Source organism: Anomalospiza imberbis, chromosome 3 (genome assembly GCF_031753505.1).
Source record: "Anomalospiza imberbis isolate Cuckoo-Finch-1a 21T00152 chromosome 3, ASM3175350v1, whole genome shotgun sequence".
NCBI classification, from domain to species: Eukaryota; Metazoa; Chordata; class Aves; order Passeriformes; family Viduidae; genus Anomalospiza; species Anomalospiza imberbis.
Window position 1 is genome coordinate 22,178,931 of NC_089683.1, and position 14,218 is coordinate 22,193,148.

Sequence of the window (14,218 nt, forward strand, 5' to 3'; positions counted from 1 at the left end):
CTGAATTATTGTTTAATTTTCAGAGATCACTGCATTATGAACACAATAATTTCAAATCAAGGCCCACTCCACCCAATATTTGTTCTTGTGTAATAAGACAGAATTTAAATCTTTCTTACCATCAAATACCTCCAGCTCATCAAATTGCTTTTCACTTTGAAACATTTCTACAAAAATGGAGATGTTATATCCTGGTTCAACCTTAATAGTCCAAGAACATGTCTGAGAGTTGGGGTAGGTGCCTGGATAACCTGGACTGAGGATCACTCCTGATGATTCTGTACGAATTTCATTTGCTGGACATTGTGCTAAAAAGGACACAAAAAGAACACTAAGAATAGCAATGAAACAAAGTGCTGCTTCTCCATGGAATGCATGCTTCAGGGTCAGTTTCCAAATGAAGACATCTTAAAACCATATTCTAGATGGAAGGGGGAAAAAAGTTCCCTAAAATACACATGGAAGCAGGACCACTTTTATAAACCTCGCATTTAGGAAATATTATATTAATTTATTAATTTTAATAAAGCATCTATCCGGAAAGAAATATGTTAGAGCCCAAAGAGATTTTACTCAAGGAATTCACATATGTTAGTGCAATCATTCACACAGGTGAGGTAAAAGTACCGGTAAAATTTTTTATTTGGAAGTTGTATTCTATTTGAGACCTTAAAAAATTGATCATTCTTTAAGAATGCAGCCTGTTACATGAATGTGACAACATATTGAAACATCTAGACATACCTGATCATTTGAAACTACACAAGTTTTACGTAAAGTGTTCATTTTGAATACAGAATGCTCCAAGTCATCCAAGTAAAACCTTTTCCGCAACCACTTCCCCTATTATTTAAAGTCTGAACTTTAAATTTCACCTGGTATTCATAGGCATTTATGATCTCTGCATACTGAAAGGAGTAAAATATATTAAAATACTACAAATTTTGTATCCTAAACACTGGTTTGATTAGGAAGTTTTGTTTGTCACTATTTTTCTTTAACATTTTGTTAAAGAACAAAACATGTCATGTAGGACTCATTTTTTCAAATCTGTTTCCTTTTGAAGTCTGATACATTTCGTCCACAGTTTCATAATATATGCTCATATTAACAATATATTTTTGTGTGAGATTCACAAATATATCTTGACAGAAAAGCATTCCTGGAAATCATCTGTCACAGTACCCAAGCAATTAAATAAAGTAAAGGTTGTAAGAAAGGTGAAAAACAAAACAACAGAGGGAAAAGTGATCAGCGGAAAAAAGTATACTGCAGGGGGAAATCCACACATAAATATCAGAAACAAACATTAAAAACTGGACCATTTCCCTCAGAAGACCTTTTGCAAACTTGGAGGTGAAATTTAGGTTTAGTTGTAGCTGAAAAATTTGTTAAGTCGGAGACAAAAATGTCAGCCAGTGAAAAGGAGGGATGTAATATGCAAGTGAGATTAGGCCATCAAGCAGGGGAACAAGATCTGGGCTGGGCAAAAGATTGTATGCAAATAATTGTTCTTTGGTGTATATCCCTTTCTGCCATCATTTGACAGGACTGGCTGCAGCAGACAGTACCCCTAAGAGGCAAAGCCATCTTTCATAGAAGATCCTAAGACAGGGAAAGCCCATGGGAAAATAGTATATAAAGCAGTAAGAATTCTTTAGACAATAATCCAGGGATTGACTCTTGAGGTAGAAACACCTGTAGTAAAATTACACTGAGAAATTTCACATGAACTTCTGTCTAAGAATATAGCATTGCATATGTTTAATGATAGTAGCTTCTTCTCTCATTCTCTTAAAATTAAACACACTGCTGATTTGACTTCCTCTATTCTTCAGAATAAGACAAGAATAACTTGGGAAAATACTGTCAAAAGGTGCTCTGACTCATAAATTCACACAAAATACAACTAAACCTGCAAATTCTCAGAGAAAAACTGGGCAGAAAAATATCATCAGATAAATAACAATAATTTTCTCCACAGCGTTTCCTGTCCAACATGAATAAAAGTGCACATTAATGATGAAGAGTAGCTGACGTGACACAGTTCCACAACCTGCTTTATCCTGTAGTATCATTCTTTATGCCACAGGACTATTTTAAGAAGGAAAAGGGTGTTTTTTACTGATCCATTATCAGCTTACTTGAATTGTTTATTAAAAATGTTAACATCTACTAAAGAAACTTGAGAATTAAATGCCTGTCTTCAAAAATTACAAACTCAAAAATTACAAGTGCCCTGGAGAAATAAGTGATGCTGTCAGACTTTTCACAGCAAGACACAGTGATTGTTTTCAACACTGGAAAATTGTCACCTCTCTGGATAAACTATGGTTTAGAAATGGCTACAATCAACTAAACATGACAAACAAGAAGCTGCAATGTATGGGTCATTTGGAATGGGACATGGGAGTGTAGAAAATACATCTGGAGTGTTTTTGTAAACATGCCATATCTAAACACTAGCCGCACAAATGTTAAGGACACAAATGTCTTTTGTCGCTTGCTTTTCCTAAGCATCTTAGGGAGTTATGGAAATAACCATTAGTCAAATCACTCATGAATCCAATTATATAGTATTCATTCAGATTTGGGGTTTGTAAACAATATCTGGATGTTACACAGATACAGTGGAGACAAACTAAAGCCTGGTGATCTCATTACTTGGGAAATGTAATAGTACAATTTTTCCAGAGAAGTTTACAGCTGGGTTAATCTAAAAGGCTATTATTACTTCCTTTATATGGCTGCTCTTTCAGCTAAGTTACCACAGGTATCATTTTCAGAGAGGTACCCTCTAAGTATCTTCTTAAGAACTTGCTAAATGGACTCTATTTACTTACTCCAGTATATGAAGTTTTAGGAATCTTGAAGGGAAGATTATCAACTAACAATAAGATTCAAAATTACATTTTGAAAAGCCTGAGATCAATGTATAGTGATCCCCAGAACACTGTCACTATGTGCTGAGATATTGTTCACTAACTCTAGAAATACATTGCAAGCATCTTTAAAAAATTGAGTGAGGGAAGGAAAGAAATAAAAACATAGAGGAACGTAAACAATTCAGAGAAGTGAAAAATATTAGTTTCTTTTGGGATAAAAAAAACTGTCACAGAACAGGAAGAAAGACACCCTCATATAGCACAGACACTGACTGGGATCATCTGAGAAACCTGTGGCAGTGCTCCAGAAAATAAATGGTAAGAATGTAAGAATGGTCTGCAAAAAGAAAAAGAGATACGCCAGAGATAGGAGTAGAAGTTGTGGCAGGGAGAGGAAAGGATAAAAAAGCCACAGAAATTACTTTTTCTGCCTCTTTATTTCAGCTGCCTTGTTCTTGGACTATCTAGTTTTTCTTGCAAAGACATCAGGGACAAGAAGTGAAGGAAAGAGACAAGGAAATAGCTTATTTACTAGGTTTGAAAAAATTACAACTTTTTTTTTTCAAAAACATGTGAAAGTTATAAATAATAGATAAAAATTGCTCTTAGCTGTCTCATTCCTTGCAGACAAATCTTAAGAAGGGACCTGAAACTAAATTATTCACCAAGGGTTGAAATGTGCCTTTTGCAGATGTTTCCTCATGCCCTTCTCTCATAATTGAGAAAAAGTATGATGTTGCTTTCTAATTGAGAACATTTCTTTGGTGAGTAAATATTAAAAATCAACAGCTTAAAGGTCAGAGTATTTCCTTGAATGCATCATCACCTGTACACAAGAAACACATCAATGCAGTGATGCCAAACTAATTTTTGCCTTTTTGCTTTTATATATTCTTTATATATTTGTAGCTCTGTAGCCTATTATCATATAACTACATAGAATCACAGCTAGCATTTCACCTACTCTGTTAGACAGAAGGACAGAACACATTCCTGGAGACTTGTATCCTCTGGGGACCAGGGTTAAATTCTCTGGTAACCATGGTTAAAATGACTTCTCAAGATACTTTTTCATAAACAAAGTTTAGTTATTATATAGAGGGGGGATTTCAAAAAAGAGTTGAACCAGGGAGGAATTACCTCATCACTTGTGTCTTTAATTGGGGATCCTTATTTATCAGTTATGCTAATTTGTGGGACATAAAACTGTGTCTGTGGAACATAAAATTGTCTCTGTGCATCTTCAGCGCATTTTGGCATGTATTCCAGCATATTGTGCACCATAAAGGATTATTTACATAGGTAACTGCATTTTTATCACCCAACTGCATCTGACTTTTTGTCTGACTGCTTTTAGGACTGAAAAGACATCACCAGGACTGCTGTAGGAATTCTTTCCTCCACATATTCTATTGTACTCACTTACTGAACTTCAGAATTTTGCTAATATTAACAATTTTTAAAAAGGAGAAATAATGTTTAAGTGGGGGAAAATGTACCTCTCTAGTACAAATCAGTACAAATAGTGATGATAAGGGTGAAAGGAGATATGGAATATTCCTCTGTGGTACTGAGACAAAACCAGCATATTCCAAGAACAGAAAATTCAAGTAAAATCAAAACTATTATGTTTTGATTGAACTATTATGTTCCTTCTAACCTATAAACAGCTCAATTCCTTTTAGGTGCTAGGACAGAAATGACCAAATATTTTTAAACACTGAGCTATTGCTTCAGGTCTTCCTATTGCCAAGATTTACTTGGCGAGACTCATTCAACAAGAAATCTCTTTCAATCTAAGCTGTTCATAGCAGACGTACCACAGGGACTTATGAGAGGAATAGCTCTGGAGTAGTTCAGGGGAAGGCAGACTGTGTATTGCCCCCTTTGCAGTCTGGGAAGCTGGCTGTACTATGGGGTTATGTGGAAAATTGTCACGGCTCTTCTTTATTGGCTCTTTCTGCCCCCTAATGAATTACTCACCAATTCCTCTCTAGTATAGCTTAGCTGCTGATTGCAGAACTTAATCTCTAGGCTGGAAGCTACACTTTACAAGATTTAAATTTTACAAGATTCATACATCTAAAGACATATTAAAACACAAAAGTGAGATACTGAGACAGTAAGACTGCTTCACCTTGTTCTTTAAAACAAAAGACACATCCATTTTTCAGTACCACAGCTAATACCTGTAATTTGAATAAAAGTTAACTCCACAGTGTTATTATCTTGTACTCACCATACACAAAACAGGTTAAAAAAAATCTGCTATTTCAAGCTTTTTTTTTCAATAGTATTAGCTCTGCCCTTTAAGCATAACATTAAAAAAATAGAATACTCCTAAATAAAAAGTGCTCTGGTTGAGGCATATATATTTGTGCTGGGTCTAGCTGAAATGGAGTTATTTTTCCCCACAGCACCCCCTCACAGTGCTGTGCTTTATATTGGCAGCTAGAAAGGAGTTGGTAATGCAGCAGAATTTTGGCTACTGCTGAGCGGTGCTGGCACAGCATCAGTGCTGTCTCTCCAACATTCTGCACCACCACCTCCCAGGAGGCTGGGGGTGGGCAAGGTCTTGGGAGGGGGCCTAGGCAGGACAGCTGACTCAAACTGACCAAAGGGATATTCCAAACAATATGACATCAGCTCAGCAATAAAGGTTAAAAGTGAAGAGGAAGAAGAGGGTGTACTCATTCTTTACAACAGTTACATGTGCTGAAGTCCTGCTTCTCAGGAAGTGTCTGGGCATTGCCTGCTGATGGAAAGTAGAGAACAAAATATTTGGCTTTTTTCTCTTCTTGTGCATGCAACTTTTCACTTTTGCTCTAGTAAATTGCCTTATCTTGATCTACAAGTTTTTACTCATCTTATTTCCTTCTCATATCTTGCTGAGAAGAGAAGCGATAGAATGGCCAAGGTCAAACCACCACAATATTCTAATCTTAATGCTGTTTCTTTTGGCTAACACATTAACATATTTGATACCTAATGGATTCTCTTCTGTCAGTTAAATTACAGGTTGACTCAACTCCCTCCTTATTTTGAAGTTAAGAAATTGATGTGAAATTTACCAGTTGAGAAAATCTGAGCTCCAAAATAAATTAGATGTTTGATCCCCAAAATATATTTAGTTATCAATTATTTATGAGTAAATGGCACGAATATTAAAAGTGGTTACTGTATAATAGTTTTGGATGATAACAGGAATAAATACTAAAAACATGCTTTAGGCATATTGGAGGACATAAGTCATCTATTTTGCATTCATTTTTAATAACATTGTTGCACATGCAAATTCCAAATAATGTTACTTGATAAACTTGCATAAATTCATGCACAGAGGCATAGCCTACAGAAAAACAACAGGAAATAACAACTACCTTTATATTACACAGTCACGTGTAATTGTGTGCAGTGGGGTAGTGTCATGAGAAGGGTAATTCTGCATGGCAGCACAACACTTTCATCGTATTCTAGTTTTGAGGAACACATTCCTTAATATGGCTTTTGGAGAAATCCGATTTAGGCTTTTTGGGGAAGGCTTGACCAAGCTTCTTAACTCTAATACTATTTCCTATATCATCATCTTTGATTTTGCTTTTTATTCATAAATATTATCACCACATTAGGACAATATTATCACACTACCCCTCTAATTTAAGTGTTTTGGGCAGCCATATACCTTACATTGAATACCCATTATCTGTTTAACTAGTATCTCAATTTTTGTAACCAGTACAGAAATATTTATTGCTGTCACAATGCTCATAATGCTTTAATGTAAATCTGTACTCTTCCCTCACAGCAACTAAAAAATGAAAGAAATTTGTAGCAAGAGTATAAAAAGTATAGAATGAGAGCAGTGGCTCCAAGTGTAAAAACAGAAATGACAACTGTTCAACTACTGTTAAGCACAAACCCATTCACGCTGACAGCATGTTCTGTAGGGGTGCATAGGGCTCTGCATTTTAGAAAATACCTGGCAAGTTAACACAGTACCAAACATCTTGAGAAAGTCTGTCCTCATTCAGGAAGGGAAAAGGAGCTGCAAGAAAACTGTGGTGTGTTGCAATTATAGCTGCTCTGGAGGCCTTTTATTGGGAATGATATAGAACTGGTCATGTAGATTCATTTTTCTTGCCCATCAGATATGTCATCAGACTCATATATAATATCCTAGAATTTGGCCTTCTGTCATATAAATATATTTTTTGACTACTACAACATAGTGGCACACCTGAGGAAAATGGAAAGTGTTCTTGTATCTTTAAAAAAATGTAGCTGAACTAAAAATGACATTATGTAAAATTTTAAATTACTAGTGAAATGTAGAAATATGAGAAGGCAGTTCAAAAATTAGTTTGAAATACAATATGCAAATTGCATAGCAAGTAGCAAACTTTTTTCAAGCCTATGAAGATAAAATAGTTTCTTATAAATGCCATTCCATCCTGCATCATTCCTAAAGAAATAGAATAGAATTGGACAGGGTGTTCAGAAGGATGGGAAGAGTGATTAAAGATATGAAATGTCTTTTGGTCTATAGAATCATACCATAAGTTTGGTGACTAGAGAACAACTTGTTACTGATGTTTATCCCATAAGAACTGGAAAACATGAAAACAACAGGTGCCAAATTCAAAGCAGACAGAGAAATAACTTCACATTTTAAATAAATAAATTGTGTAACATCTTTCACAAAAATTTGTGGATTTAAGGCATTTAACCATGTTCAAAACAGGACTGAATAATTCTACTGAAGAGTGGCTTAGCTACAGTTGGGTTGAGGCCTTAATTAACTGCATATTTGCAAAGATTTTCTGTCCTGCACTAGAAAATCATTAGTGGGCAGTGCTAGGTATGGAACAGTGGGTATATGTTCTGGTATACAGAATTTCTGGTCTGATGCAGAAATAATTATTCCCCTCCTTCAAATACTTAGGTTTACAAAGTGCAACATGTGTACCTTCAAATATTTATCTATGAGTAAACACTATAAAGAGAGTCATTAAAAGCACAACTTTTAAATGACCTAGCAATATTTTGTGTAGTTCATAAATATAAGCTAGGGTTTTATAATAAAATAGGAATTACATTAAACATTTATCTCCATAGTAATACTGGGGAGGCTGGGATAGAAATAAAACCAAGTAATTCTACTTTCCAGAAAGGAAAATTAAATTAATATAAAGATACAACTTGGCCAAAGAATGGAAATCAGGTCATACCAATTTACCTCAAGAAATTCCACCCTTTTATCTTTCCAAAGTATTTCTGCTAGAATCTTATTCCAGTGCCTCTGATTCTATTGTCTACTGTCTCTGAATCACTTAATGGCACTTTCATTTTTCATGATCAGATTATTTCTTTTGATGTCATCCTTGTAACAAAGTTTTGCTGCATTCACAGGACACAGCCAGAGAAAGAAAAGCCGCTTGCACAGCATCTGCAGGAATTGTTATGGATGGCTAACACTTATCAGAAGTTCCTAATATCTCTGTAGATTTTATAATAACTGTTCAGTTTACTTCAGGCTTTCATTTTACATTTACACTCTAACTGACATAGTCAAGAGTTAAGTTATGTTGTTACTGTTAACTAAAAAATGAAGTCTGAATTTGCAGTACAATAATCTTATTAAAATATTACATTTATAACAGAGAAATACATTGATTAAAAAGAAATCATCAGAAACATTAAGAAGTATTCAGTTATCCTAACAAGAAAGATATAAAAGTACACAATATTCCCATTAATTCTGCATATTTTATGGTGAGTGTCCTGAAATGAATAATGATTATTTTCCACTCAAAAGAAAGATATGGAGTCCAATGTCTGAACCCATAGCAGATCCAACTAATTGAATGCACAAGTCAAAAAAAAGAAGGTAAAAAAACACTTTACCTCAAGTATGTGTGTTCATGCAGACAATTACATGCATAAAACATATTATGGCATCAATAAACTAATAGTTTGCATTATGAATTCTTTATTAGGTTTTAAATCATGAAAGGAGAGAACCAGGGTAACAGGAAGGAAGATACACATACTGCTATTATCACAGTGTCACAATAATTGTTGTGCTTCCAGCATTACCACTTGTACACATGAATGTTTTCACTTCAGATATGGAAGATACTCCATCCACAATTACATATTATAGATCAAAGTTAAACTTGTATAATACAGAAGAGAGAAATTTTGTTCACTTTTTGATTTCTTTAAATTTTAATGATAGCATCTCATCAGTAACTTTTTTTCCCCCAAAATTTTGAGGCACTTCATGACAAAATTCTACAGATACTTCTTTGATCTCTTTTGCAACATTTCAAAACCGTTTTGTCATCTGCTATTTAACAAAATGAAATAAAATAAAGAAAAAAAGGTCAAACAACATATTTTGAGAAACAAAGCTTGGAAGACTGAATACAAATTTCCAAGATAAACTCATTTTCCATGAACATGAGGACATTATATAAAATGTGCATCTAAACATTGTTCATATTAAATTTTTAGTTCCTTGTTTGAAATGCTGTATTTATGAACACAATATAAATAGTTGAAAGAGACTTAATACTTTGAAAAGTTTAAATTTGCCACATATTATTTTAAAACAGCTTTTTCATGTGACTGTTATACAATGTCACCATATTTATCAAAGCACAGAGAATATTTACTTATTTTATTTTGAAAGCTTAATTTAATTTCATATTTTTAGTATTCTTCAAAAATAAAAATAAATCCTTGGTTTGTTATGAAGCAATATAGAATATTTTAAATTAATTTTAGAAATCAGTGTTTCAGTAATCATGGAGTCAATTAGTTAAAATCACTTCTCATTGGTTCTAAATAGTAAAGTTTCTACATAAAATTCTTAGGTCCAAATATATAAAAACATGCATTTCTTAGATATTAAAGAAGTAAATGGAAAATTTTCTTTTAAGCATCAATGAAATGACAGTGCCAAAAATTTGATGCTTTATGTAGAATGCATATTAATGATGTACACACCATGCAAGTATATATTTACCTTCACAGGATGGAGAGGATCCTTCAAACTGCAAATGTGCATTCAGTTTGCATGTTAATATATCTTGTCCAACAAGGGTAAAACCAGGATGGCATCTGTACTTCACAAAATCTCCTGGAGAATGTATTGAAAAAAAAAGTTAAACCCCAAAAAATCCTTCAAACAGAAGTATATAAAAATCTCAGATGGAAGATGAAATACCTTAGTTTAATTAGAATTCAAGTGAAAAGAGAAGAAAGAAAAAGAAATACTATCTTTTTACCTATTTCAAAGTCATCATCTTCTGTAAACAAATCTGCATGTGGAACTGTGGGTGGAGGCTGGCACTTCCTTAGCTGATAAGCTGCCAATTTAAGTGAAAAAAATTCAATACTGGTGTGCAAAGGAGTACTTTACAGAAAATTCATTTCATATTCACACTTCCCAAATTACGAGAGCTGCATTGAACCTTGTAGTCTCTTAGTTACAACATTTTCCAAGTTAAATGTCATTACATGACATGAGCATGGTGAGACACTGGAAGAGGTTGCCCAGAGAACTTTTAAATCTCAGGTATCATACAAGTCTAGGTCTAAAACTGGTCTAGTGGAAGATGCTCCTGTCCGTGGCAGGGGGGGTGAAACTACATGATCTTTGAAGTCCCTTTAAATTTAAAATATTCCATGATTCTATAACTCTAAACAAAGTCTTTTGTCTGCTTTTCAAATCTGTTTCAAAAAATTGTGAGCAATCTCATAAGAAAGGTGACCACTAAAATGACTGTGTTTCTAAAATGGAATAGAATGCCTCCAACAGTTTAATAAACCCTTTATGGATTAAAAAATTCAAAATGGAAATAAAGATTGTGATGAGAGTGTGTATCCTAAAGAAAAACTCTCCCCTTTAAGGAACAAATTTACTGTCAGAACAAAATTCTCTGGACAGCTTGATAGTCCTATCCACTGAATAGTCCTATCCAGTTTTTGCTTCTCAGATTAAGTGCAGTGGATGACCATGTATCATGACCTCATTTTAGGAGAAGCGTACAGACAAGAGAAACATTTCAGATTCTGAGTAACAATATGATATGGACTTCCCCATGCAAACAGGTATCTCAGTACTCTCTGTGACATTTGTTTGGTCTTTGTGAATTAATCCATTGTATATGTTTGATTTAGAGTCCAGAAGGCTAATAATCTTCCATTTATTATACATATTTTGGGTGACTTAGTCCAAATTAGAACTAGAATTATAGTCCAGCTTTTCACTTCTGAGTTAAACGCCTAATATTCATCACCTTTAGCCCTGAATGTAACCTTGAACAAAGTATTTTGCTGCATATCAGTCTTTATGCTATTGTTCAACCCTACCACAGCACCCCAGAAATTCTTCTGGAGAATAATTTTAGTAAAGAAAGTTAAATTTTATTAAATAAATCAGCCAAAGTAATTAAAAGAGTAAGAGCCTAATATTAGATAGTAATGATTAATATTAAAGATAGAACACAGTTTATTAAAAGTCCCAAATTAACATTATTAGGATTTTTAATATGTAATTTTTAAAATCTCATAAGTACTGTTATTAAAAAAAAACAACCCAACCAAGCAAAAAAAAAACCACCCCAAAAAAAACCAAACCAAACCAAAACAAAAAAAAACCCAAACTAACCGCAAATTCATGAGTCCTGGTAAGTCAGGAAACCACAAAGTTAAGAAATATTTTAAAAATTCACTAAATGATTGCGAATATTAGGTGTTAATTATATAAAGAAAACAGACCATGAAAATTGAGGACAAAGAATCCTCCTGTTGAAAAATCACTGTGAAATTTGAGGAGGACTTGATTGGTAGAACTGTAAGCTGTTTCCAGAGCTGTATTCCCACTGAAAACTCCTAGCTGAGGCGAATTATGGTCAGGACCATCCCTGGAATGTAAAACATTAAAAAGTTAGCTGAAAAACTGATGGTCTTAACAATCAAATTAACAGTCTCTTTTCTCTGGAGAGCAGTTTAAATTTTTTTTAAAAAATGCTTTTCCTATTGATTTAAAATGAATAAATGAGTTTCTCTGTTTTTTTTTTTTTTTTTTCTTTTTGCCTAGCACAAAGAATACTTTTCCCAACTTCAAACATGATAATTTTTTTGAGACCAGGCTACTTGCAATAGTTTTTATATTTACATGGGCCAGAAATGTGTTGGCAAGAAATTTTCAATGTGTATTCCTGCCAAATATTTTCACGCACAGATCAGATATAGAAAAAAGTGAAAAAAATTATGTAATGCTGTCATATTTCTCGCATTTTGACTCAGGGGCTACAAGTCTTCAACTCATAGTTAAAATACAGAGTCATGGAAATCGCAAGTTATTCTGCCAATTAAATAAATTCCAAATATTCAAAGGTATATCCTGAGGGAAAAAAAAAAAGAAAAAAAATAAAGAAGGGAGAAAAAACTATGAAATAATCTTGGTTTTTGTGTTTCTCAACAGTAGGATAAGACTCACAAAGGGAAACATACTCCAGTAACATCAGGCTTCATTCACTTCCAGTATCATAATGTACAACATTCAGGCCTGAACAGTCAGAATGAATAAATAAACAAAACTCCCTACTTTTATCACTGAATAAATTTTTGAGCTTTACAACACTTATTTCTGGTTATTTTGTATACTACATGTAATGAATCTAAACTGAATGGAAAAACTTTTGCAATATGTTATTTTAGAAGGCTTGAGATTATCTAGAATGTCTCTGAAAGCTGTTAATTTGACCTTTTACTGTCTTTCAATCAGAGGTATATTTATTCACCTCAGTTGTATCATTGAAAAGCCAAGCATTATATATACACAACCTGCCAGGGAAGAAAATCTATGATGTATTTTACACTTAGGCTTACAGGTAGTGTAAATACCAGAGGCAACCAAATGTCTGTTCAGAAACAACTGCACATCTCTCGAAAGTGTCTGAAAAAACCTCACCTACAGGAACAGTGGACTAGCTGGGAGACTGGAGCAGCTGACTCACACAGCAATAAGTTGCATCCTATATTCTGTGCAAACCTTCTTTTTCCTGAACTATTTGTAGCATATATGAGAAGTCATTTTGCACAGTATGTGGGGTAAGGGCCAGGGCTGGACAGAGATGACATGTCCAACACCTTCAGCATTATCTATGCCTGCTCTTGAGTGCAGTAAACCATTAAGCAAGAATTTAGACAGGTCTAAGGCCTCTTCCTTCAGAGGAGGTCATAAATTGAATGGGTTTGTGTGGAAAGAAATACAAATTCAGAGAAGAGGAAAATGTAATATGAAGCTTATAGACATGGAGGTACAAGGCCTGAGATTCTGGGTTAGAAAATATAAAAAGTATGTCTATCAGGCATATTGAAACATTAAGAAAATTTAAGAAAATCTTACTTAATGCCTAAATTAGCTAATGTTTAAAGATGTCAGAAATTTTTGCAAAAAACTAATATATATTGCCTGTGTGTTCATGGAACGCATTATTCAACATAGTGTAGATTATTGCATCACTTTGACCTCACATGGCCTCAACTTAGAGAAGAGAGAGTCAAATAAGGTCTGATTGATAACTGAGTTTGAGCTGCAAAGTATTTTGGAACAGTATTCTTAAAGAGTTCAGAAACTGATAAATACTTTTTTTTTCAGATAATCTTAGAAGTTGTTTTATGCTGTTTTTCAGCACATATGACAACCTAAAGAGCAATATTAAGAAAATCTGTAGCTTGGGACAGTGAGAATTTTTTAATCAATCAGAAAAAAAATCATTTTTGTTTCAAAAAAATTGCATACCAAACTGCAATGTAGTCATTCACAGGTTCAGTCTGAAGTAAGGTAAAGTTGATATAAATCCCATGGCCTGGAGATACAATAATTAACCAAGTACAGTCCTTGGAATTTGGGTATTCATCTGGAAATCCTGGGGAATAAACTGTACCATTCTGTGCAGTTACATTATAGCCACAGGGAGCTGAAAAGAAAACAAATGAAAAAAAAATAGTAGTAGAAAATAGTTTTTCATGTTACAAGTGGAATATCAAATTGCTACCAAATTCTTAAAGCTCCACAAGACAAGACAACCTAAGTCTTAAAGATAGCCTTTTCCTTGGTTGGTTGCTTCTCAAATAAATACTGACATTTCTAAAAGTAACTTATGCTGATGTCTTTAAGGTTTCATTTCTTAAAATTCATCAAAATCTACTAGTAGTATTGTTTGCCTATAATTCTTGAAACTAAGTCCACACACCATTTAAAAAGAGACACCTTTTGTTTGTATTCAAGATTAAAAACCAAATAAATAAACAGA

At 33.8% G+C, this 14,218-nt stretch overlaps 1 protein-coding gene across 1 annotated transcript in view; it reads right to left on the reverse strand.

Annotated features, from left to right (window-relative positions):
- CSMD1 (CUB and Sushi multiple domains 1) overlaps positions 1-14,218 on the reverse strand; it is a 1,092,711-nt gene that overhangs the window by 98,650 nt on the left and 979,843 nt on the right. Inside the window, exons 43-47 of the mRNA XM_068183622.1 lie at positions 13,705-13,882; positions 11,673-11,818; positions 10,178-10,258; positions 9,916-10,029; positions 120-308 (exon numbers count right to left, since the gene is read on the reverse strand). Coding sequence (XP_068039723.1) covers positions 120-308; positions 9,916-10,029; positions 10,178-10,258; positions 11,673-11,818; positions 13,705-13,882 — 708 coding nt within the window. The remainder of the gene's footprint in view (positions 1-119; positions 309-9,915; positions 10,030-10,177; positions 10,259-11,672; positions 11,819-13,704; positions 13,883-14,218) is intronic.